The sequence below is a fragment of the Melanotaenia boesemani genome, chromosome 6 (genome assembly GCF_017639745.1).
Source record: "Melanotaenia boesemani isolate fMelBoe1 chromosome 6, fMelBoe1.pri, whole genome shotgun sequence".
In the NCBI taxonomy this organism is placed as follows: Eukaryota; Metazoa; Chordata; class Actinopteri; order Atheriniformes; family Melanotaeniidae; genus Melanotaenia; species Melanotaenia boesemani.
Genome location: NC_055687.1, coordinates 35,614,957 through 35,638,864, shown reverse-complemented (window position 1 = coordinate 35,638,864; position 23,908 = coordinate 35,614,957). Strand labels below are relative to the sequence as shown.

General features: G+C 41.0%; 1 protein-coding gene across 3 annotated transcripts in view; it reads right to left on the bottom strand.

The window, feature by feature from the left end:
• Positions 1-23,620, bottom strand: part of ascc3 (activating signal cointegrator 1 complex subunit 3) — a 193,878-nt gene extending 170,258 nt beyond the window's left edge. The window contains exons 1-5 of one of the 3 annotated variants that reach the window (XM_041987327.1): positions 23,521-23,620; positions 22,713-22,816; positions 20,386-20,536; positions 15,882-16,456; positions 1,679-1,796 (exon numbers count right to left, since the gene is read on the bottom strand). In XM_041987327.1, the coding sequence (XP_041843261.1) occupies positions 1,679-1,796; positions 15,882-16,456; positions 20,386-20,536; positions 22,713-22,802 (934 nt within the window). In that variant the 5' untranslated portion in view covers positions 22,803-22,816; positions 23,521-23,620. Of the gene's footprint in view, positions 1-1,678; positions 1,797-15,881; positions 16,457-20,385; positions 20,537-22,712; positions 22,817-22,958; positions 23,461-23,520 lie in introns of those variants that run through there. The other 2 variants (XM_041987328.1, XM_041987330.1) reach the window with 2 other exon arrangements.
• Between the last annotated feature and the right edge of the window lie 288 nt (positions 23,621-23,908).

Below are 23,908 nucleotides of genomic sequence, written 5' to 3'. Positions count from 1 at the left end.
CACAAAGAAACCAGACTTTCCAAGCAAATGAACTAAGATTTGTATCAGAAGGTTTGGTGTGAATGCACTCTAAATCTTTTGGAACGTACGTTTGGCAACATGAAATCAAATTCAGTTAAAGATCTGGCCTGATCTGTGCTGTCCAGTTTATTTTCTATAAACTAGGGATACTACTACTCATTTGCTAGGACTACTTTACTCATTCCTGAACTACTTTAGTAATTCCTAGCACTAGTTTACTCATCCTAAGGGCTACTTTACACATTCCCAGGATTACTTTACTAATTCCTATGACTACGTTACTATTTCTTAGGTTTGCTTTACTCATTCCTGGCACAACATTACTAATTCCTAGGAGTACTTTACTCATCCCAAGAAGTACTTTACTAATTACCATAAATACATTACTGATTCCTAGGACTACTTCACTCATTCCAAGATGAACTGGGCTGCTAGCCACTGGTTTTCACTGAAAGTAATGTGGTTTTCTTTCAGGAGGAGATAACCAATTACATTTTAAAGTTCCTGGTTAAATTACACTCACACATTTTCCTGCCCATTTTTAGTAAACTGCTCTGCACCCACGCTGGTATTTTCATCTCCATATTGCATGTACCAGTACTTTCTATGTCGGCAATGCGGCAGAGGTGTCAGATGATGCATCACACAAAACAGCCGTGTAACATGTGAACAACATACATATATTTAATATTTCACTGTTGAAACCCAGCTGAAATCACCAGCACTCTCTGCAGTCTGTTTTCACCAAACTGAAGGAGAACATTTATGGATTTTTTTTCCATTAATTAAAAGACACGGTGGATTTGCAGAAGATGGAAATAACCTTCCATTAGCACCGTTCCTATTAATTTGCCTGAATTTGTCAAATTAGGTCAATCCCATGTGGGTGGTCTTAGGATGATGTGACTCATCATACACTCTTGATCATGCATACCATTACAGCAGGTCTTATCTGTAAAAGCCAGAGCAGAGTGGATAGGAGGTAATCTCCCAGGCACTTGAGATGTGAAGGATGAATGCCAAGAACAACATCTGATGCGCTTCTTTCTTGTGGTCATGGAAATATTTTAAAATGATGAGCCCAGAATTACTGATTCAGAAGCAACCAGGAGAAATCCATTCAGATGTCCATGCTTCTGATAACTGGTGCTATGGGGGACCCCAGGAGGCCAGACCTGATGGCCCGCCCACTCCACGCCCTCCTATCCAGGAACTAGCATTTTTATTGTAATTTAGATCATTTTAGATATAAATTTAATTTATAATTAGTAAACTATTCTATTATAATGGTGCAAAATTATCAAAACAATAATAATCAGTTCCCGTGTGTGATTTTTTGGCTGTGAGATGAACTTACCTCTCCAGTTATTTGCATTTTGTGTGTGTTTGCTTTTTACATTATGGCGGTATATGATACTCAGTTATTGGCTAGCTTCAGTGAAGTAGTAGCAGACTGATACCTTTGTACTATAAACATCAGAAAGTGGTTCAACAATAACATGAAGAAAGGAACATGTGTCAGGTGTCACACTGCAAGAATACACCACTTCCAGCAGCTTGGTAGCAAGGCAGCAACCATAGGTACAGGTACAGGAGCTCAGAAGTCAGAAGAAGTGAAGCTTGTGTCTCTGTGGAGATGAACCATGTGTTGTCTCACCTGATGGGTAGCCGGTCCTGTCATTTGGGGCAGAAAGAAGAGAGTCCACGATGGCCGCTCTGTGCTGCAGGAGGGTGAATATCATCTCCAGTCCCTCTGGGCCCAGCAGTTCAAACAGCTGGATGGAGGTAGGAAGAGAAGGAGGATTACAATCAGTTGCCATACACACACACATCAAAACATGTCTACACATGCTGTGGCTCACCACCACCACCACCACACCCCCACACTGCTACTGCCAAGGCTGAACACCTGGTAATTACCATCCGCCTGGTACAGAATATGCTCCGCCGCTTAGCCTCCCAAACATGGCCACCTGGCACTTAGCGACCAACAGAAAAACAACAACAAATCCTGCACAGAGCAGCAGCACCAAATTAAATACATATCAGATAAAAAGCTGCACAAATAATCATCAGCATAACTGAGATTAAAGTAGAAGTGATGATGGTCTGTGCTTTTTAACAAGACCGTGGAGGTGAAGGACAACCTGAAAAACAAAGCTGTTTTCTTTAAGGACTGCTTTCAGAGCTGAGGCATATTTGCTCTTTTAGTCCACCCTCCCTTGGGAGGGAAATAGTCAGCACCGTGGGAAACTTTGATGTCAGGTTACTCATTTTCTTTCTGTTTTTGTTCTGTGGTCCCTTTAATATCTCCAAAACTTTTATCTGGCCCTGTGCGTTTTATTAGAGCTGAAGGTAGTGTATGCTGGGAGTAGATGGGGAGGTGAGGAAAGGTTTCCTTTTTTTTCCCTCCCTTTTTTATGAACTTTCATGGATTCTGGCCTTGGAGTTGTCTGATTAGGTGTGAATCCTGCAGGGACAGAGAAGCAGACCATCTCGTTTGGATGGATTCTGAGCAGGCGCTGTCCTACAGGCAAGCATCCACTCTAATAACTTCACATCTGCAAGGCTACAGGTCAGGAGAGCAAATATCTGTGTCCTCTACTACACTTCTATTCAGCCTCACCTTCTCAATTTTTCCACCGGTATATGAAGAAATTAAAGCAATATTGGAATAAAGTCCCCTCTAGGCAGTGATGTGACTTTCTTCCTGAGAGTAACTCATCAAGAAATATAAACTTGTGACACTTTTAATGAATTACTGAACATAATAGCCATGATATAATCCATCAGCTCCACCTGTTTAACTTCCTGTTAACTTAAATATCTAATCAGCCAATCACATGGAAGCATCTCAACACATCTAGTCATGTAGACATGGTGAAGCAGCTTGCTAAAGTTCAAACTGAGCATCAGAATGAGGAAGAAAGAGGATTTAAGAGACTTTGAAGGTGGCATGGTTGTTGGTCTGAGTATTTACTAGGATTTTCACACACAACCATCTCCAGGGTTTCCAGAGAATGGTTTGAAGAAGAGAAAATATCCAGTAAGCGGCAGATGTCTGAACCAGGGTGTCTAGGTGATGTCAGAGGTCAGAGGAGAATGGGCAGACTGGTTGGAGATGATAGAAAGACAACAGGAAGTCCAATAATCTCTGGTTCCAACCAAGGATGTCACCATTCTAGATGTTCCTGGTACGATTATTACCAGAGAAACAATCAATTATTTCTATATTTTAATACAAACATAAAATAATATAAAAAACAAATAAACTAAGAAGTCTCATTCTAACTACACCCCCTCTGCGCTGTAAAGAATAAATAAATCCCTCATATAACGTTCAGAGAAAACTGATGGAAAAGGCTCCAGGACCTCCACCTGGACTTGGGAGGCTTATTTCTGGAAACTACATTATAAATATGGTTTTGAACATTTCTTTTCTGCCTGAGATGAAAAGTTGGAGCCATGAGATTGGCTGATTAGATATTTCTTCTGATGTAAGATTTGTTTTAACAACATAGAAATGGTTCCTAACAAAGAAAAGCCTGCTCCATCAGTGACTCTCCAGCATGAAGCCGTCGTCATGATCAACAGCTGTCTGTAAATAAATGTCTCTCCACTAAATGTCAGCAGTCCAGGGTTAGGGAAGAGAAATAATAAGGACCGAGTGCTTTCTATTGTTAGCTTTAATGGTGCTGAGTGCAAAGCCTTTAAACTTTGCAGTTGACTTTGGAGTCACACAGAGGTAAATGCATGGAGAGCAGGCAGGTGTACTCCCACTCGCTCACATCTAAAGATGTCAGCGGGAGAGCTCGCTCCCAAATGTCATCTACGTGAGGAACATTGGAGCCAACTGTAACCAGCTGAAGCTGTACAATCCAGACTCTGTGGTCACTGGATAGAAAAGAGAGGAAAAGACAGAGAAAGAAAGAGAGAGAGGGAGAAAGGCCACCTTTCAACTGAAAAGATAAAAGCCTAGGAGAATCTAAGAAAGAGAGCGGGTAGAAACACTAATGGACGGACTAATAGAAGGCTTTCCTGATTCTTAAGTAAGGGAGGCGTCTATTATCAGGAATTAATGGACAACTTGAAACATCTGCAGAGTGCATTATTCCTTCATTACAGACACTTTGAAGGGATTTATTCTGCTCATAACATGGCGACTTTCCAGAGAAAATGAAAGTTAAGTCTATTCATTTACATTTTACTCATTTTTTCCAACTAACATAAGAAGTTTTTCGTTTGTTAGATCAGTGGCTCCCAAAATGTTTCTGCAGCACATCTTGTCATCAACAACACGTGCATGTAAAAAGAAATGTGCCACAAAACAGTCTTTAGTTTACTGGCTGCTACTTCAGTTAAAACCACATCAGTGTTTTTTCAGACCAGGAAACTACTTTAAATGAGGTGAGCTGAACATCTGATGAAATGGATGCTGCTTTAGTAAAAGCATCTCTACTGTTTACCACAGTTAAGTAGTTTATTTCTAAAGTAATTGACACATGAACTGATCACATTATGAACTGTTCATGTGAGGATGTTGGTGACATTATCAGAGGTGGCCTGCATCACAATAAGATGGTTAGGCAAAGAAATCCTTTTTGTAAAAGAATGACTTGGGCCATTATTTCAGGGAGTCATCTCTTTCAGAGCTGGTTTGCTTCCACCCTCTGCCACAGTGCAGCTCTGTTGTCCTCATAAAGCCGAATGACAGGCTGTGGTAGGAATGTAATATTTGTGGTAAAACTCAGAGAGGCTGATTTAAGTATAATTTAAAGAGGTTTCTTGTATTTTTCCAGGAACTGTATTCATCACTGTTATTTTTTGTGTTTACATTTTCTGTATTTCATCATTTTACGTTTCTTTCTCATGGCTTCATCTTTCTTCTCAGGATTGATCAAGTACATATCTATCTCTATCCATTTCCCCTCTGTTTTATTGTAATTGACTCAGGCATAGTAACAGGCATACTGTTGACACTGGAAATCCATTCTCTGATGTTCCTAGATGTCCCTAGACACCAAGAACATGGAGATGAACCCAATTATTGGGGAGATATTTACTTTGGATGTGTCCTTAAGGAGGCTTTTCTTAAAATATGCACAGGGATTAAAGGTTTAAAACATTTGCCATCGCTGGTTGTAGTATGCTAACCCTCAGTAAGCAGGAGGGGTCCCACAGACTCAGAGGATGTAACTTGTGTTGAATAATCATCACCATCTCCCTGCTTCGTCATGCTTTAGCACATCTGTTTTACACCAACAGTTTAAAATTCACAACGGTCCTCTTGCAGCTGCCATCATGTGGTATTTAAAGCATGATACACTGTTGGAATACACTCACTTTTCTACACAAGCCTTCAGGTTTCTCCTGTTGTTAAGGAGCCCATTGAGCAGATGCTATGAATCAGGTTGATCTAGCACACTAACTGTGAATCTAGAAGAAGCTTGAGTAAAACTATTTAGAAGTAGTGTATTATCAGGAAGTACAGCAGAGTCTGGACAGGTAATCGATTCTGATTGGCTGCAGACGGTGCATTAATTGATGATGAGGGGTAATATGGGGTTCCTAATAATGGAAATATTGACAGGAGTTATCCATCACTAAATGGACATTCTGCACCCAATCAAAATTGATGATTCAACAATATCATGGTGTAAACAAATGTTAAGGATGATAAATAACTGCTGGAGGTTCCAAGAACAACAGCAAAGGCCAAAAATCAGCAAACTGACCCTAATCTTCTCTTCACACTAGATGTACACACATTAGCAACATCTCTGTAAAAAGTAGTTCCAGGATGATTCTTACCATCATGTAGCATCCCTTCTTCTTTTAACAACTGTCTGCAAACATCTAGGAAATGAGGATACCACGCGCACAGAGATGCCTCCCGATTCTCTGAATCTTCTGATGAAACACTGTAGATGGTGTAGATCTTAAAGTCTTCACACTTTCATCTTGAGGAACATTTTTTCCAGTTTGTCTCTGTCCAGCTTTCCATCTGAGAGACTCTGCCTCTCTAATGCTCCTTTAATCCACAGTCATGTCTTCTTTGGAGTTGCAGTTGTACATGCACAGCAAATTTCAGACAATGCTATGTGAACTGCATTTTCTGATTATCTTAGCCCAAATACAGTCATAGTAGGAGTAATTAGTATTAAGTGAATGAAGCCAGGTGAAGTATCTTTATGCTACTCCAACCATGTAGACATACAGACACCTTAATAGTACATCTACCACATTTCTCACAGCATCTTGCAATTTCTTTTTGGTGCATACCCTGGGCTCCACAACAGGCAGAGAAGAAAACGATAGCTACAGGTAAAAGGAAACTAGAAAAGGCAGCAAAAAGCCTATTATTAAAGATGATTACGTGTATGTACAACAACAAAAAAATCATGCATCAACAACATGTAAACAGTGAAAGAAAAAAAAGAAAGTTGGTCCATAACAACAACCAAATATTACACTAAATAAATACAAAGACATGATGGTGATGTCTAAATACAATAAATCTCCACCTGTATGTACAAACACCAACTTTTAACCCTCGTGCCCTCCTCAAATTTGTGTTTATACACCAAAGAAACGCTCTAAAATCATCAAACGTCAATTTTTTAATTATATTTTTTAATGAATCACTTAAACAACTGTAGACCTAAAACTACTAAACATTCAGTGATGCCAGTACTGGGTATTGGTCCGATACCATGTGCGTGTACTCATACTTGGAATTCATAAAAGTGCGCAGATACTGCAAAACCGATACGGGTGTGAAATAACTAGTGCTGTCAAACTGAACACATAAATGTGAAAATCTGTGTAACTGATGCACATTTTTTTCAAAAACCACTAAAAACCACATAAAGCACTAAAAATAACAGGAATCTAAAGGCTAAGCTAACTGCTAATTTAAGTAGTAACATTTGTATTTAATTCTTTTATTATTTAATTGTATTGAGCAAAGTTATTACTCATGTCATATTAAAGGACTATCTGTGTTGTGGATGTGAGATGGTGTAAACTGGGGCCCTGCACTGTCAAAGAGCAATTGTGCAACAGAGACATTGAACTGTTGGCGGTTAGCATGAAGCCATATTTTCTGCCACGGGAGTTCACACGTGTTAGTATGATTGCAGGATACGTGCCACCTTCTACTAATAAAGACAGAGCCTCAGACACAGGCCCTCTTCCTCATCTCTGGGGACTTCAATCCCACCTCTCCATCATCTTTTCTGCCAAAATACAGACAGTATGTCACGTGTCCCACCAGAGACAATAAAATACTGGACTTGTTTTATGCTAGCACCAAGAAGGCATATTGTAAATCCCCCTCCTTCCTCCTGGGAGAGCTGATCACCATATTATACATCTCCAGCCTGTGTATAAACCTGTTGTACACAGACAGTCAATGGTCCCATGTACAGTGAGGTGGTGGATAGCTGAGAGCAAGAAGGCTGTGAGGGACTGCTTCAGCATCACTGTGTGGATGGAGGTCATTCTGCCATCAAAGCACTCCACATCTCCTTGGACTCAGGAGCTGGGGGGTGGCTGAGGAGGATCAAGGCAAAAAAAGCTGCTGGACCTGACAGCATCAGCTCCAGGCTCCTAAAGTTCTGTGCAGATGAACTGTGTGGACTTATGGAGCAGGTCTTCAACCTGAGCCTCAAGCTGAAGGTGGTACCACAGTTCTGGAAGACCTCCTGTGTGATCCCAGTGCCCAAGACATCCTCACAACAAATAACTTAACAGCTACAGGCCGGTGGCTTTCACGTACCATCTGATGAAGAAACCTCCGCTCCATGGTGGGACCCTCCATGGATCCACTGCAGTTCGCCGACCAGCCGGGCATCAGAGTGTGAGAGACGTGGTTATCTTCCTGCTACACCGTGCTCTGGCTCACCTGGAGAAGCCTGGCAGCACTGTGAGAATCATGTGTTTTGATTTCTCAAAAGGGGACGGTCTTGGCCCCGTTTCTCTTCAGCCTCTACACTGCAGACTTCAGAGACCACACAGACTGCTGCATTCTGCAGAAGTTCTCAGAGGACTCTGTGATTGTCTGACTGATCACGGAGGACATGGACTACAGAGGACTGACACAGAACTTTGTGGACGGGTGTCAGGCCTATCTTCTGAGGACACAGTGGTCTTTTGGAGTGAAGGGGGACTCCTGAGGACCTTCTATGACTCTGTGGTGGCATCAACCATCCTGTACGGTGAGTTCTGCTGAAGCAGCAGCATCACAGAGAGCGAGAGGAAGAAGCTGGACAGGAAGTCCAGCTCTGTCCTGGGCTGGTCTTTGGACTCAGTGCAGGAGCTGGGTGACAAAAGGGTCCTGGTAAAGCTGACCTCCATGCTGGACCATGAGTCCCACCCCTGCAGGACGCCCTGTCTGCTCTGGAGAGCAGCTTCAGAGACAGACTGATCCATCCTCGCTGTGTGAGGAGAGGTAGTGCAAAAACAAAGCAAGGTGATGTCTTCGTTTCAAATCATTGGCAGATGTTGGAGACACGGGTCTGATCATTTACAGGCCATGAATGTAATTACAGAAATTATGAACAGGCTCTGAGATATAAATCAGAGCAGGACTAACTAACAAAGTGACAGTTGGTAAAAATAATTTATTCTTCAGATATGCAGGGGCGGGTGTAGAAAAATTTTGATGGGGGGCCAGGCAGGGGTAATGGCCAGGAAAAGAGGGGCACAAATGAGATCTTTTTACAAGGTCTAGAATTTATGAAATATTGAATTTGTTATTACAACTAACATGATATTGTAATGTAGAAAAGTGAAGAAAACCCCAAGTAGAGGTTAGTTAGCATTTAATATTTGTAAGCATTGGTTCTTTTTCTTTACAGTACAGTAAAAAGGGCAAATTTCAGGCATAGACACGAATGGTGATTAATCATGATTAATTTTAATTTGCTGTGATTAATCTGATATATAAATTTCATGTTTTATAGTTAAACCTATGATAGGCCATTGAATGAAAGGTAACAATACCATGCATCAAAGTCTATGATAAATATAATTTATTTAAATTAGAAATTTATTAGACCTAATAAAATAACACAGGTATTGGACTGGTACTCGCTATCAGCAGATACCTAAACCCCAGGTATCAAGCAGAAAAGAATGGTATCAGTACATCCCTAAACCAGACAGAGAAACTTTTTTTAGACTTTTTCAGACCCATTTTCTTTTTTGTTTTAGTTTTTTTTTTTTGTTTTTTTTTTTTTTGTTTTGTTTTTTAAAGAGACCTGACTGAAAAATGCTAATTTTCTCTCTTCTTGTATGTTTGCATGTTAAGTTATTGATATTTCCAAAAGATGTTTTTTGGAAAGCAAAGCTGTGTAGGTGTTTAGAAATGGATTAACTGTCTGAAGTTAAAGGCTACGGATGATTTGGACCAGCAGTTACAACTTGATGAAACCGCCATGAGGGTCAAATCCAAGAGGCCTGCTACTGGAAGGTCAAGGTTATCAAATCGATAGGAGCTGCAATGTACTGAATGTACCATCAAGGAAGGTTCAAATAAATATGACAAGAATACCATTATCAGGGGCCGACTTCTTATTTTTTAGTCCAAATGGATCCAATACTGACAAAGTCCACCTATGAGAGTTTTTCTGCAGGGTCTTTTTAAAGAGTTGAAACTTTATAAGGTACTGTTTACACAACACTGTTTCCACAGAAAAAGCATTTATTTTTCTGTTGCGTTTTACAAAAAAATGCATTTACACGATGGAATAAAAACACAAAGAGGACCAGAAACTATGTAGTTCGCATGACAGATCTCTAGTGGGCAATGCGACTTTGCAGTGACACACCCAGGTGTGTACAGCATTTGCTGACTGTATAATTACTCTACCAGAAACAGGTTATGCTTTAACAGACCAAACAAATTATAAAGATGTAGGGGTACAAACACGCCGGTCCGTCGTTGTTGTGCGTTTCGCAGGTTAAGTGGGGTTTGAGTGCACAAGTGCAAGATGACGTGAAATACATCATCGTTGCCAAAACATTCCACTTCCAGTTTACACTGATGGAACTCACCTGAAGGCCGTTGTCAAAAAAAGAGGCCAGAACACAACAAAACTTTGCCATTTTACTGTGTCAGCATTGTGGTGTAAACAGGGCCTATATTATAAAAAAATAAATAAAAAATTGTCTCCTCGCCCTCTGTGGACGGTCTCTCATCCATCCAAGCTCGGGTCCTCTACCAGAGGCCTGGGAGCTTGAGGGTTCTGCGCAGTATCTTGGCTGTTCCTAGGACTGCACTCTTCTGGACTGAGATGTCTGAGGTTTGTCCTGGAATCTGCTGTAGCAACTCTTCCATTTTGGGGGTTACTGCCCCGAGTGCTCCGATGACCACGGGCACCACTGTTGCCTTCACTTTCCAGGCCTTCTCAAGTTCTTCTTTCAGGCCTTGGTATTTCTCCAGTTTCTCATGTTCCTTTTTCCTGATGTTGCAATCGCTTGGTGTTGGGATGTCAACCACAACGGCTTTCCTCTGCTGTTTGTCCATAACCACAATGTCCGGCTGGTTTGACATTACCATTTTGTCGGTCTGGATCTGGAAGTCCCACAGGATCCTAGCTCGGTTATTCTCTACCACCTTCGGAAGTGTTTCCCACCTTGATCTCGGGGCTTCCAGTCTGTACTCCGCACAGATGTTCCTGTACACTATACCAGCCACTTGGTTATGACGCTCCTTGTAAGCTTTCCCTGCCAGCATCTTACACCCTGCAGTTATGTGCTGGATTGTCTCAGGGGCCTCTTTGCACAGTCTACACCTGGGGTCTTCTCTTGTATGGTAGGTCTGGGCCTCTATTGCTCTGGTGCTCAAGGCCTGCTCCTTTGCAGCTATGATCAGTGCCTCTGTGCTGTCTTTCAGTCCAGCCCTTTCTAGCCATTGGTAGAATTTCTCGATATCAGCCACTTCAGTTATCTGTCGGTGGTACATCCCATGGAGGGGCTTTTCCTCCCATGATGGTTCCTCCATCACCACATGATCTGTTTTCCACTGCCGGAGACATTCACTGAGCACTTTGTCCATCTTCCTGATGTATTCAAGGATGTTGGATTTTCATCCTGGATAGTGGTTCTGACACTCACTAGTCCTCTGCCTCCTTCCTTAGTGTACAGTCTGAGGGTGCTGGATTTGGGGTGGAACCCTCCATGCATGGTCAGGAGCTTTCGTGTTTTCACATCTGTGGTCTGAATCTCTTCCTTTGGCCAGCTTATTATTCCCGCAGGGTATCTGATCTGATCATAGCTTTAATTGCCCGGACCTTGTTCTTGGCATTGAGCTGACTCCTTAGGACTTGCCTTACTCGTTGGAGGTATTTGGCTGTGGCTGCTTTTCTTGTGGCCTGTTCGAGGTTGCCATTTGCTTGTGGGATTCCAAGGTACTAGTAGCTGTCCTCAATGTCTGCTACTCTGCCGTCTTATGGACTATCTTCCCTCTCTTTGTCACCATCCACCCACACTTCTCAAGTCCAAATGACATTCGGATGTCATTGCTGTAGATCCTGGTGGTGTGGATCAGTGAGTCAATGTCTCGGTCTACAGCTTGATGTCATCCATGTAGAGGAGGTGACTGATGGAGGACCCATTCCGGAGTCGGTATCCATGGCCAGTCTTGGTGATTATTTGGCTGAGGGGGTTCAGACCTTTGCAGAACGGCACAGGGGACAGGGCATCTCCTTGGTATATGCCACATTTGATTGACACTTGTGCAACTGGCTTGCAGTTGGCCTCAAGGGTGGTCTTCCTCTAAAGCACTGAGTTTGCAATGCAGGCTCTTAGAGTCCTGTTGATGTTATACATCTCCAAGCATTCCATGATCCATGTGTGTGGCATTGAGTCATAGGCTTTCTTGTAATCAATCCAGGCAGTGCACAGATTGGTATTCCTGGTTCTGCAGTCCCAAGCGACTGTTCTATCTACCAGCAGCTGGTGTTTTGCTCCTCTGGTATTTTTACCAATGCCCTTCTGTGCTGTGCTCATGTATTGATCCATGTGCCCACTTATCTTAGCCTCTATGATGCCTGACATGAGCTTTCATGTGGTGGGGAGACAGGTTATTGGCCGATAGTTGGATGGAACTGTTCCCTTCAGGGGATCCTTCTGGATCAGGATTGTCCGGCCTTCATCTCTTGGGTCAGTCGCTGCCTCGCTCAGCATGATTGTGCTTATTGGGGCCTCATACCCAATCTCTGGATGGGGAGTTGCTATTAACTCCCCCCTGACCTGGCGTCCTGGCTCCCCCTTGCCGTAGCATTTGTGTTGTACCTCGTCAATCTCAAGCTGTGATAGCAGTTGCCGTCTGTGGATGTTGGAATGTTGAGCTACTAGTTGTTTGGCTGACTAAGGTTTCCTGGAGTAGTAACATTCCAAAAGAGCCTTGTTCTCGCCTCTCGTCCTTTTCCATCTTGTTCCAGTAGCCCACTTCTCGCCAGGGTGCTCTGGTTCCCCAGCACCTCACGCAGGCGTTGTTTGACCGGGCTGTGATGTGAACCCAGGTCCCCTACATGAAAGTCTAATGACTTACTCACTGAGCTACCCAGCCGCTTACCTTTTAGTTAGTAAATCCTGAACATTTCATCCTTCTTCCTCATAAATATTTGATTTTATAAATATATATGAAGAAATATTTTAACTGTTGCTGTTTAAAGAGAAAACTGCTGCTAAATCTGTTTATGTGTTTAGTGCAGGGGTCTGCAGCCTTTCCAATCCAAAGAGCCATTTTTCCCCCAGCCAGCTAAATAAAACTCCTTTAGAGACACAAATGTTACGAGACTTTTCAAAAAGGCAACTTAATATATATTTTTAATGAAGAGCCACCATAAGAAATGTGTTTTTTCTGAAGAAACACATTTTATTTTCCATTTTTAGGTTTTAAAATAAAGAAAAACATAAAACCTTTATAAAAAAGAGGATAAACAGGGTTTCTTCTAAGGGATGTAGATATTTGTGGAAAATTATGTAAAGTAAAAAAAAAAAAAAAGTCCCTGGTTCCCAACCTAATGACAAGAAAGATCGATTTTTTGCCATGTATTTAGAGGCACTGTGGAAGGTCCAGAGAGCCATTTACGGTTCCAGAGTCACAGGTTGGAGACCCCTGATGTAGTGTTTGTAAACGAAAATTTACTGCATTTTCTTTATATAATCAGATCGGTGCTGCATCTGCAGTGATGCAGACTCTGCATCGGTCTGTCTTGGTGAAGAGGGAGCTGAGCCAAAAGGCAAAGCTCTCGATTTACCGGTCGATCTATGTTCCTACCCTCACCTATGGTCATGAGCTGTGGGTAGTGACCGAAAGAACAAGATCGCGAGTACAAGTGGCCGAAATGAGTTTTCTCCGCAGGGTGGCATGTCCCACCGGAAAGAGGCCCCGGGGAAGACCTAGGACGCGCTGGACGGACTACATCTCTCGGTTGGCCTGGGAACGCCTCGGGATCCCTCCGGATGAGTTGGTGAATGTGGCCGGGGAGAGGGAAGTCTGGGTTTCCCAGCTTAGGTAACTGCCCCCGTGACCCGACTCCAGATAAAAATGGATGGATGGATGGATTCTTTATATAACCGTAGGCAACAAAGATCATCCTGCAACATCCAGGAGTCGTTCTTTGCACAGCAAAAACATCCACTTCAAAAATAATAAATAACATGTAAAGTCTAGCTGGGGATGGCTGCCCAGGGAATGTGACCATACAAGAAAATCTGCAATATACTACATGTAGTAGTTGACTTTCTAGACAAATTATTTAGCCAGTGAGAGTCTGAGACTACTGTAATGGAGCAATGGAGTTGCTTCTGCATGGAAATACTAAAACATGTATGTATATTTTCAAGCTATAGTGATATTTAAAGAGATCATACCTTGTTTTAACAAAAAAAAAAACAAAGTGTGTTTTTTAAATGAAAATAAGTCAATTCATGGAGGCTTTTGTAACTGATAACAAACAGACAAACCAAACAAGACTGAATGATATAACCAGTCTGCAAGAAAGCTGGCAGGTCATGTTCTGCTCACTCTTGTCTGACATAATAAACTTTCCTTATTGAGTATTTATTTCATGCTGTTCGCAGTGCAACGTCTTCTGCTGGTGGAGAAATAATTAAGACCAAGTTTTTCATTTTCATTTAACAAAATGCTGGTTTTATGTCCCAGAGGGAACATATCACACAGATTGCCAGGGTTTAATTCTGTCTGTAATAAACCAAGTAAAGTCAAGTCTTATAAGCACCCGAAAAGTTTAAACGTAAATAAGCATATTTATTGTAGACTGAAACTGTGTAAAATAAAATAAATACAAAAACGTCTATAAACAAAGCTCAAAAATAAATCAGTAAATCAATGTCACTAAATGCAACATTACTTTTTATATAAAATGTAAATAAAGGAATTTTTCAACTGTGTCCATTTAAGTTTGTTTTCATGCTCCTACTTCATATCCATGTATTATTCCTCTAGATTTTATTTTACATTTTAAAAATTTCTATTTTATTTATTTTTTTTTACTCATAGGTGTATTTATTAATTTCTTATTCCTTCCTTGGTATTTTCTATGCAACACTGACTTTGGACCATTTGGCCTAAAACTCAACATTTTCATGCATAAAGACACCAGCAGGATTTAAGAAGCTTATCTAAATTTATCTTTATTGTGATTTTTCTCTTTCAAACATTTAATTTTGAACCGGGAACCTGCTCACAAACTTTAAATAAAACCCAGCGTTAATTATATTACAAGGATGCCCCAACTCCCACCAACCCTAGAAGATCAACTTTATTTTATCTTCTATAATTACTCAAAGAACATCCAATATATTTTTTCATTCAATTATTTAAATTAAAATTTTATCTTATTTTATTACTTAGGTTATTTTAATATGGGACCAGATCACAACATAAGTTATTTAAGGCTCTGTTCACACTGCAGCTCAATTCGATGTTTTTGCCCATATGTGACTCATATCAGATTTTTTAATGACAGTCTGAACGGAGCAAATCTGATTTTTTTTAAATCCGACCCAGGTCATTTTAATATGTGGTCCTAGATCGGATACAGATCAGATCTAGGACCGCATGATATTATTACTATTGTTATTGTAAATTAAAACAACGACTAAACACCATCACTTTAAATATACGAACGAATTAAGTAAAGTAGTGCAATGAAGGGAGGGACGGGATGTATTTACAATTACAATGTGCCAACGTGCAGGTCGGATCACAGGTTATATGTAAGGTCCATATTTCCCTGGACGAAATCCACGGCTGGGTTTAGTAATCATCCTAACGGGTTCGGGGCGAGGTCCCCTTTCATCTAGAGCAGGTTTGTATTTTGTCCTTTTATTATAAAAACTAAACTGGCTTGTTTTTATTTAACTTATTCTCATGTTAACATGTAATTACGTCACGTCATGTCTGTACATGCCGTGCTGCATGCATACACAGGTGAGTTACACTCCCACCTGCAGACAGAGCGCTCATGTTGGAAATTCTTGCATCAACCACCTGTAAAACAGACTAAAATATCTGGTTTAGGATCAGCTCTTACTTAATAATAAGAGCTGGAGGGGTTTCCTGCTTACCCCTGCATACACAACAACGCACAGAGTTTTCTGGATGGCTGGGGAGTGAGCTGTATATCTGCTGTAAGCGAGAGACGCTAAACTACGAAGAAAATCACATGAAGATGCTTTAAACACTGCTGTGTCAGTTTTTAGTTGACTCTCACAATATAGACATTTTCTCTGGATACACTGAGTAGATCGGGCATATCGCCCAGTGCTCAATGAATTTCTGCTGTTTTTTTGTGTTTTTGTTTTCTTTTGTTTTCACTGACCTCGTTCTGCAGTTCATCGTCGCTCCGGTGTGAGGCCAGCATCTCAAACAGGGATGTGCACAGCTCCTCAGGGTTGGACGAAATCATGTTGCCCCTTTCCAGATATTTTTCCACTTCACATCGAAGGATGGATCCATCTGTGGAGCTCGCAGGTCTTCCAGAACTGAGCACGTCTTCTTCAGCAACCTTCTTCCCACTTTGCTGGTTGTTGAGGAAGTTGATGAAGTCTAATCTTTCTCTCTCATCATGGAGACCAGAACCAGGCAGGTCCTCCAGAGGGTCTAGAGTGTAGCAATCATATGAGAAGGCAATGTTGCGTCCAAAAGAAAAACCCCGTTGAGGGTTGTGACGAGAGCTCTGGGTCTGGATGAAGTCTTCGACTCTGGAGTCGTCGAGCAGAGCCACCAGCCGAGCCACAGAGGAGCAGCAGGATTCGGCTGCAGAGGACGGAAAGGGCCCGAACATCTGTTTGATGGCCCGGGTCTCCTCTGTGCCCACTTGGTCTTTGTTGTGGAAGGTCTCGAACAGAAAGACAGCAGCGCTTTCAGTGGCCTCCTGACCATGTTCATCACCAACTGTTGAACACAGCAAACACATTTACATGATTTACACTCAACAATAAGAAGACTTCAGAATAAAAAAAAACTTTTCCATGAGTCATCATTTATCAAGTCAGAAATATCATGAGCACTGTAAAGTTGAGTTTGTGGTTGATCTGTAGCTGCATTTTCATTACAGTTTTTCACAAGGCAGGGCAGTTTAAAGTTTAAAGTGCTTTACATAAAACAAAAGAATTACAGATTTTAAGAAAACGTAGAAGGCAGCGACACAGAGCAAGGACCACTGGCAGTTTGTTCCACTTGTTTGCAGCATAACAGCTAAATGCTGCTTCTCCATGTTTAGTCTGGACCCTGGTCTGGACTAGTTGACCAGAGTCTTTGGATCTAAGAGCTCTGCTAGGTTTATATTCTCTGAACATATAACAGGTGTATTCTGGGACTAAACCGTTCTGGGATGTAAACGATCAGAGGGTTTTAAAATCTATTCTGTGACTGACTGGAAGCCAGTGTAAAGATTTTAAAACTGGTGTGATGTGTTCAGATCTCTTAGTCCTGGTTAAAACTCTAGCAGCAGCGTTCTGGATGAGCTGCAGATGTTTAATGCTCTTTTTAGGAAGTCCTGTTAAAATACCATTACAGTAATCCAGTCTACTGGAGATGGATTCATGAACAAGTTTTTCCTGGTCTTACTGGGAGACTAAACTTTTAATTCTGTTGTTTCTGAGCTGGTAAAAAGTTCTTAGTGAAGCTTTGATGTGGCTGCTCAAAGTCAGTGATTTTAAGAGCCCAAGTCTACAGGTGTTTGCCAATGCTGACCCTCTTCTCTTTGCTACCAAACAGAATAATCTCAGTTTTGTCTTCATTTAATTGTAGGAAATTCTCCCTCATCCAGGTGTTTATTTGCTCCAGACACTGACACATTAAGTCTATTGGACTGCAGTCATCTGGTGACAGAGACACATAAAGTTGTGTATTATCTGCATAACTTTGATAATTAATGCTATAGTTCTGTAATATTTGACCCAAAGGGAGCATATACAAGTTGAACAGAAGAGGTCCAAGGACTGACCCCTGGGGGACTCCACAAATCATGGCCACTCGTTCGGATTCATAGCTGCCGATCGTAACAAAATAACTCCGGCCTTCTAAATAGGACCTGAACCAGTTGAGGACCGCTCCAGAAAGTCCAAGCCAGTTTTCCAGCCTGTGCAACAGGATTCTGTGATCTACAGTATCAAACGCAGCACTGAGATCCAACAGAACCAGGACAGATACTAGACCAGAACCAGTATTCAACCTAATGTCATTTAACACTTTGACCAGAGCTGTTTCAGGGCTGTGATGAGGTCGGAAGCCGGACTGAAATTTATCAAGATTTCCACTTTCATTTAAAAAGTCATTAAGCTGGTGAAATACAACTTTCTCAATAATCTTGGAAATAAAAGAGAGGTTAGAGACAGGTCTATAGTTGTTCATTATAGAGGCGTCTAGAGTCCTTTTCTTTAGGAGTGGCTTAATAGCAACTATCTTTAGTGACTTGGGAAAAATGCCTGATGCCAGCGAGCTGTTAACTATCAGTAGGAGATCACTTTCTACTGAGGTAAAAACTGTTTTTAAAAAGTCGGATGGTATCATGTCCAGTGTGCATGTTGTTGATTTCAAATGCCAAACTGTTTCTTGTAGGACTTTTAAATTCACCATTTTAAATTGCGACATGACATCAGAATTATTTCTGGGTTTTAGACACAGACTAATTTTCTTGTTTGAATGTGTGGAATTAATATTTTGCCTAATTGTTTTATTTTTTTTGGCTAAAAATGTTGGCAAATTTGTTTAATTTCTCAGTGGAAAGGAGCTCTGGGCTTATCTGTTTAAAAGGATTTGTAAGTTTTTTAATCATAACAAACACAGTGAGAGAATCATTGACGTTCCTATTAATCATTTCAGATAAATGCAGCTCTCTGGCCTTGCACAGCTCATTGTTATAGTTACGCAGGCTTTGTTTGTACAGCTCATAGTAAATTTGAAGTTTATTTTTCCGCATTTTCACTCAGTTTTCCTGCTTTCTCTTTTTAGGCTGGTAACCACAGTGGTGTTTCTCCATGGTGTTTTCTGTTTGCTCAAGTTGCTCTTGATTCTTATCGGTGCAACAGCATCCATTACATTCAAGATTTTCAGATTGAAATGATCCAGGAGTCCATCAACTGACTCTGCACTGGTTGTTGGTAACATAGCTATGCCTTCAATAAACTTAGCACTTGTTCTTTCATTAATGTACCTCTTCCTAACCGAGGAGCAGGTTGGTTGGACATTCTGAGTGATCAGTAAATCAAACAAAATACAAAACTGGTCAGACAAGGCCGAGTCAGTGACCACAACAGAAGAAATATCAACACCCTTTGAACCTCGAATGTTGGTCGGTTCTTTTACATGTTGCCACAAACCAAACATGTCCAGAATAGAAGGAACTTCCTTCATATTCCCATCCATCATGTTATCTATGTGGATGTTAAAATCCCTAGTTCAGATAAAATGTTTAAAATCAGTCGAGATAACGGACAATAATTCAGAAAATTCCTCAATGAAATTTGCACAATGTCCTGGACGTCTGTAGATGATTAAAAATAGGATTTTAGAAACATCCCTTAAAATAAAACTAAGATAATCAAAAAAGTAAAAAGAAAAAAGTGTTTGTTACACTTTTGCGACATACCTCTATATTGACACATGGAATGTAGGTGTTTCCATTACCAGTTTTTTATTGTGATATTTAGGTTTTGCACAATTCTAGGGGTAATGGACATAGACTAAAATGTTCAGAATTGTCAGTATTGCTCGACCAATATGGGATTGTTTACAAAGCTGACAGAAGGAAATAAAATATTTGTTAGGATTTTGTTAGCATCTGAAAAAAATATAATCTGACAACAAATGAAATAACTTATCAGCTTTGTTTTGAAAACTTAGCTGTTTAATCGGCCACGACAGCTAATAACAAGGCGGCCTGAAATGAAGATGTGACACAAAATACCTTTTATTTTTTATTTTAATCATTCAGTTCCAGTACAAACCCGTCCAAACAGGATCAGGCAGACTGAGGCAGCAGCCGCCAAACAGCGCGCCATTTTTTACGTCATTAATCAAGTCCTTTACTATAAAATACTAAAACATTTCACAACCTCAATTTCCAAAAAAGTAAGATTTCTGTATAAAATTTAAATAAAAACAGAATCCAATGATTTCCAAATCTCATCAAACCATATTTTATTCCTAGTAGAACATAAACAATCAGATGTTGAAAGAATTTAGCTTTGTCCCATGCATACAGAGATTCCTTCTGTTTCTCTGAATCTTTTGGTGATATTATACATTGTAGATGGTGGGATCTTCAAATTCTTAACAATTGTATGTGAGGAACATTTTCTTGTTTCACTATTTTACTTTGTCTCGGATTGGTGAACCTCTCTCTTTCCATCTGAGAGTCTCTGCCTCTCTGAAATGCTTCTTTTATACCCATGTCATGTCATGTTTCTGTTGTCCCTAATTTGTACCAATTACTTCTCCAACCTTTTTCCAGACGTGTTGCTGCCATCAGATTCAGCTCATATTTTTCATGAAATGGTAAAATGTCTCAGTTTCATCATGTGGTTTCTTCCATGTTTGTTCTGTCTGATTTAAGTTTTACTGTTTACCATCTAAATTAACTAGAGAGAAGTTTTCCCTTTCAACTCGAATCCCTTTAAAGTTGATGTCTAATTCTGGTTTTGGTGGGATAAACACAATAATAATATTCCATTGGTTTATAATTGCATCATAATGACTTTGAAGACGAGCAGCCGACAACCAGACGACACAGTTCTGTTATTTTCAGCAGTGTCCCACAACCACATAAAAATAGATTAGAAAAAATATGACAATGGATTTGAGGCTGAGGAGTTAATTACCAATCTGTTTGGCTGCCAGAAGGAGGCTCTTCAGTTCTTGACTGGCAGCTTGCTGTTCAGCTTTGTCCCGATGCTCGGTGCAGAAATGGACGATCTTCTGCCACGTCAGACCCTCTCTGGCAAACTGCTGCTGCCTCTTCAGACGCTTCGCCTGCCATGAGTCAGAGCAAGAAATGCAATTATGTTCCAGCAAAGCAAACAGTGCTGCTGCTGTAATAACTGCAGGTGTTCCTGAATGCCTGAACACACTGGATGACAGCAGCTCACTCATAAAACCATCAGCCGGGACATTAAAACCACTGACAGCTGAATTAACGCCATTCTGCTGGGAAAACCTTCATCCTGGCATTCACATGGACTCAAACTTGACATATGTCACCTACTTTCACAATTTTGTGCACCAATGACCTAATGGCATCAGTAAAAAGAAAGTCCAGTCCACAAAGACCCCTACCCCACAGCCACAACCCCCAGCGTCTGGACACCCTCAGATCAAGTTCCAAATAAAGTAGATCCTACATTTCTAATCAGAATAAAAACCCAACAATTAACGAGCCAGACATGCTCGTTTTATACGAGCCGGTGTTAACAGCCTCAGTTTTTCCTTTTTTCATAGCCTCCCTCATTAGAGCAGTGAGGTATTAAGTCTATACAGGTCAGGAGAAGAATTAACACACTGACTCCATTACAATCAGCACCTCCATGTCTTCTTAAACTCTGCATTTTAACACAAGCTAGGAGATAATCTCTGAGTGACTTAGGCCGTCTTTTCCTTGCAGAAGCACTTTTTTCTGCTGAGAGGATTTGATGAGAGCTGAGGCAGGTAAAAGTGAAACTCTGAATATTGCTCCAGATTTCATTTCAACTGTCAAGAAGAGGAAGATGCTCTGATGGATGAATTATAGAAAGAAGGAGAATCATTCAGCAAACTTAAAACATGTTTAATTAAAAATTTCAACCAAAGAAAGACTAATGGATGGACGGACGGACGGAAGGGCCCCGAGCCCCAAGAGACCATGCCCAGGAGGACCAGACCATCCCAGACAGCCACCCGGCGTGGGCCAGCACCCACCCCAATGTTTCAGCCGCACACCCCGGGAACCAGGACACCATCCACCACTCCCCCCACCTTCCTACACACGCCACCCAGATACATGCCCAAGTACATGTGATCCCTCCCTACTTACACACCTATGTCCCGCTCATCCTGACACATACACACACACACACACAGACATACACGCACACACGCGCTCACACACACACACACACACACGTGAGTGTGTCTGTGGAAAACAGGCCCAACCCACTGTTAACGACAGAAACCAAGGAATTGTGTTGGTGGAGCAAAGAAGGCAAAAAGACAGATTTTCATAAAGTGGGACTTTAACGCGTTGATTACGATTAATTAATTACAAAAAAATGAATGCTTTAAAAAATGTACTAATTTAATCACAGTTTGTGTTTCAAACTTTCCGCTACACTGATGCACACTTTGTTGCTATATTTATCGAGTCTTAGTCTCTAACAACTCTATTTCAAAACAGCCACTAGTGAAAAACCTAGTGACTTTTTCTGTTGTTATGGGAGACTGACATGAAAGGATGTATGGTTTAAGCCTATTATATACTCCGCGAGAAGTTTGTTCTTAAGGCTGCAAGAAGAAGAACAAAAATTCACATTGGTTCGGTCATTTCATAACTGCAGGGGGATGTCTGTGTTTTTATGTGCAACAAACAGCTAGCTGGGTTATTTCATACGACAAACTTCGTCCATGGCAGGACGGGCTTGTGCACACGGCAGTGTCCGTGTCTTTAAATCCCACATGTGACGTTTACATTTATTTGTACTTTCTCATGACCTCGATCAACCCTAGCTGCATTCAGAGCTCCATGACCAGACTGAAAATTAAACGAGCCAAGTTGACACTGGCTGACCCCGTCCTGGCTTACCATCAGATATTAATGCCAATAAATGAAAAGTGTGAATGAAAACATTAAAAAGGTTAAAAGGACTCTAAAATGTTGTAGAGCTGGGGTGCCCCATTCAGGTCCTTGAGAGCTATTATCCTGCAACTTGTAGATGCATCCCTTCTCCAACACACCTAAATCAAATGGCTGAATTCCCTCGTGTACACGTCATTCAGCTCTGCAGAGTCTTGGTAAGGAGCCATTCATTTGACTCCATACAGGGATCTAACCAGACAACCGATCCCTGTATTTCTTCTCATTTAAAGTGATCAAGGCCAAGGTACCATGCTGCATACTGGCTTGCTTTATATAAAAACTCTAGTAGTACTGTATCAGTTTTTCACCATCTGGCCTCACCTTTAGATCATAGAGCTGATCAGTAAGGTCGTCCTTCTTGCTGACATTGGAGAACGAACGAAGTGCACCTGTAAGTCTTGGAGGAGACATGGTTCTCCTTCAGGACAACACAACAGATAAAAATATTATAATACACTTCTATGATATTATGGTTTCACGTGAATTGGTCATCAATTTTACAACTAACACAATTTAAACATCATTAAAAAAAACTCATTGTAAAATCTGCGCATTTAAACAAAAATTACAGAGACTGGGAAAGGCCGGATTCACAAACAAATAACACCGTTTAGTTGCGCAGAAATCGGCTTTACACTGAACTTAAAAAAACTTCTCCATCCAGAACAATCCTTCAACTTAATCTGGGTCTGCTAAGACGTAGCGCTAAATTGGTTGTAGACTAACTGAGATAACTTTAAGTAAATTTTGAGGGAAATGTGTTTATGACCAAGTGAACTCCGTCATCTCTAACATCTTAAACGCAATATACTGCGTAACTAAAGTTATAAAGTTCTGTTTCTAACTATCAAACGTCATCTTTCAAAGCTAAAGGCTGGAACATAAGCCAGGACTATCTGACCGTCAAGTTTACATTTATAAAACATTACGTTTTCACCCACCACCACTAATAAACATTATGAAACATGCTACAAATAATTTCAGTGTCTGTGTCGCTAGCTAACCATAGCTAGTTAGCCTGACGGCAACGTTTTTAACCGCATTAGCTTTAGCACAGCGAAGAAACGATGGACAGAAAGTCTATCCAAATGTATCAAATGTACCAAAATGTGTTAACGTGTGCTAACATTTTACCTGCCAACGGGTCGCGTGGAAGTATAGTGAGAGACGAGTCAGGTGTATGCGAGTTGACTACCGGCAGATGTCAACACAACTTTCATTTCACGCTTGGAACCTTGGGTACTGTAGTCTATCCTGCCAATTTACCATCGGAGGTGGAGCAGAAGAAACTACATTACCCATCATTATGTTAGAGCGGTGGAACACACAAGGTCCGCTGTCATGTAAAAAAGTATTGATAGTTTAATAAATGAGTTAGCGATGGAGTCCGATTTGTGGGTTGGTCAGTGGCGATCATTAACCTTTCTGTTGCTTTGTAGTGCTACTGCACGCGCAAAGTCCAAGTCATGTTGTTGTCAAAATTGTTCTGTAATTACTGTAAAACATAAAATAGAATA